This window comes from Brassica oleracea, chromosome C5 (assembly GCF_000695525.1).
Source record: "Brassica oleracea var. oleracea cultivar TO1000 chromosome C5, BOL, whole genome shotgun sequence".
NCBI lineage: Eukaryota > Viridiplantae > Streptophyta > Magnoliopsida > Brassicales > Brassicaceae > Brassica > Brassica oleracea.
In genome coordinates, this window is record NC_027752.1 from 17,136,252 (window position 1) to 17,138,369 (window position 2,118).

Here is a 2,118-nt window from a genome sequence, read left to right on the forward strand (position 1 = left end):
GAGGGGGGGGGGTGTGTTTCATCTAAGCTAGAGCTACCCACTTTAGTAGTCCTTTAGGACTTCCAATTTTGGTTAGAAATTCAAATTCATCTCATATATCCATCGGATCTTACTTCAGATTCACCCAAGTTTAATTTATGGGTTCTTTAATTAGATCTTTTTTTCTGAAAAGACTCCCACACTTTTCTGTAAACCCTAGCTAGGAATCATTTTATAGCCCCCTCAATTTTCTTTTAATGATTTGAATCTTGATTTTGTGAAAAAAAATTGTGTGTGATGCAGCATGCTTCGGACACTAGACAGGTACCAGAAGTGCAATTACGGAGCTCCAGAGCCCAATGTGCCTTCAAGAGAGGCCTTAGCAGTTGTACCCCCTCCTTTCTTTTTCTTAATTCTTGCCTTGCTTTCATTTGTTTCTGCTTAATTAAATCATTTTAATTGCTTTTATTAGTTGAGAATCTCCTAATGTTAATATATTTGGCAACCAGGAACTTAATAGCCAGCAGGAGTATCTCAAGCTTAAGGAGCGTTACGACGCCTTACAGAGAACTCAAAGGTTAAACTCATTGACAAATTAAGGGCTAGTTAGCTAGAGAGTGTTTTTAATTACACAAAGAAATTAATTTTGATGGTATTTATTTTCTGGAATATCATAGGAATCTATTGGGAGAAGATCTGGGACCTCTTAGCACAAAAGAGCTTGAGTCACTTGAGAGACAGCTTGATTCTTCTTTGAAGCAGATCAGAGCTCTCCGGGTACTACTTCCTCCATTTCTCTCATCATATATGGTACTATTTATATACACACACACACTGTGAGGTCAATATTAAGTAAAAGGCTATATTAAATTTGCAGACACAATTCATGCTCGACCAGCTCAATGATCTCCAGAGTAAGGTAATTAAATAAAAAAGAATTGAATGATGATGAAGCAAAATGTCTTATGTATCTACACTAGTAACCACTCTCCAATGAATATTTGGAGCAGGAACGCATGCTGGCTGAGACAAATAAAACTCTAAGGCTAAGGGTAATATATACTTTCTCATTCATAATAAGTCAATATATATAGTGCGCTTTGGTTTGGTCTACTAACAAGTGTGTACAGTTAGCTGATGGGTATCAGATGCCACTCCAACTCAACCCGAACCCAGAAGATCATGACTACGGTCGTCATCAACAACATGAACACTCTCATCATCAAGCTTTCTTCCAGCCTTTGGAATGCGAACCCATTCTTCAAATGGGGTAACTAACTAACCAACTTTTATATATAATTATAATCAATTTTGTTCTCCTTTTAATTTTGTTGTGTACATATAAACATTATTTTAGCATCTTAAATGTCTTTTTATGCAACGATGGAGCAGGTATCAGGGGCAGCAAGATCATGGAATGGGAGCAGGACCCAGTGTGAATAATTACATGTTGGGTTGGTTACCGTATGACACCAACTCTATTTGAAACTCTATTTGAAACTCTATTTGAAACTTTCTTCCTTTTTTTCTTTCACTTTTTGACATTTTTATTTTCTAAAACTTTCTCCTCCCCTCTTAGGCTTCTTTTTGATTTGCCCTTCTCTCTATACTCTGTCTCGTGTGCATGTGTGTGTAATGTTTATTATGTCGGTCTACAATTAAATAATTTTCCAACATAATTTGCTACTTATCATATGATTTGGCCAATACTCCTATACTGTGACACTAAAATCTTGATTACATGCATTATATATACATGCTTCCAGTTCCAAAATCCTTTTAACAACCATTTTATGTCTTGTAAGTCTTTGTATAAATTATATATTAACCATTATTAGAACAACTCACACATTAAGCTATCAAGAGGCTCTTGTATTATATGCAAACCAACAAAAAGGAGAACTTGATAAAACTTATCTGTTAACAAGAAACCCATTGTTTAAAATCTAAAGGCCCAGACCTGCTATACTCGTGGGCTATCTCTATACTTTTAAATAGGTAGAGCTGGAAATTTTAGTTTTTACCCGCGGGTCCCGCTCTGTTTGACCCGTTGTGGAGCGGGTGCGGGTCGGCCATTTCGAAAAATTCAATATGCGGGTGCGGGTCGAGTTGATTCTACGCGGGGCAGGGGCGAGTCGG

General features: G+C 37.0%; 1 protein-coding gene across 2 annotated transcripts in view; it reads left to right on the forward strand.

The window, feature by feature from the left end:
* LOC106344114 (developmental protein SEPALLATA 3) overlaps positions 1–1,688 on the forward strand; it is a 2,622-nt gene extending 934 nt beyond the window's left edge. The window contains exons 2-8 of one of the 2 annotated variants that reach the window (XM_013783499.1): positions 283–367; positions 489–556; positions 657–756; positions 857–898; positions 990–1,031; positions 1,110–1,249; positions 1,372–1,688. In XM_013783499.1, coding sequence (XP_013638953.1) covers positions 283–367; positions 489–556; positions 657–756; positions 857–898; positions 990–1,031; positions 1,110–1,249; positions 1,372–1,465 — 571 coding nt within the window. In that variant the 3' untranslated portion in view covers positions 1,466–1,688. The remainder of the gene's footprint in view (positions 1–282; positions 368–488; positions 557–656; positions 757–856; positions 899–989; positions 1,032–1,109; positions 1,250–1,371) is intronic. The other variant, XM_013783501.1, reaches the window with a different exon arrangement.
* Positions 1,689–2,118: the final 430 nt, after the last annotated feature.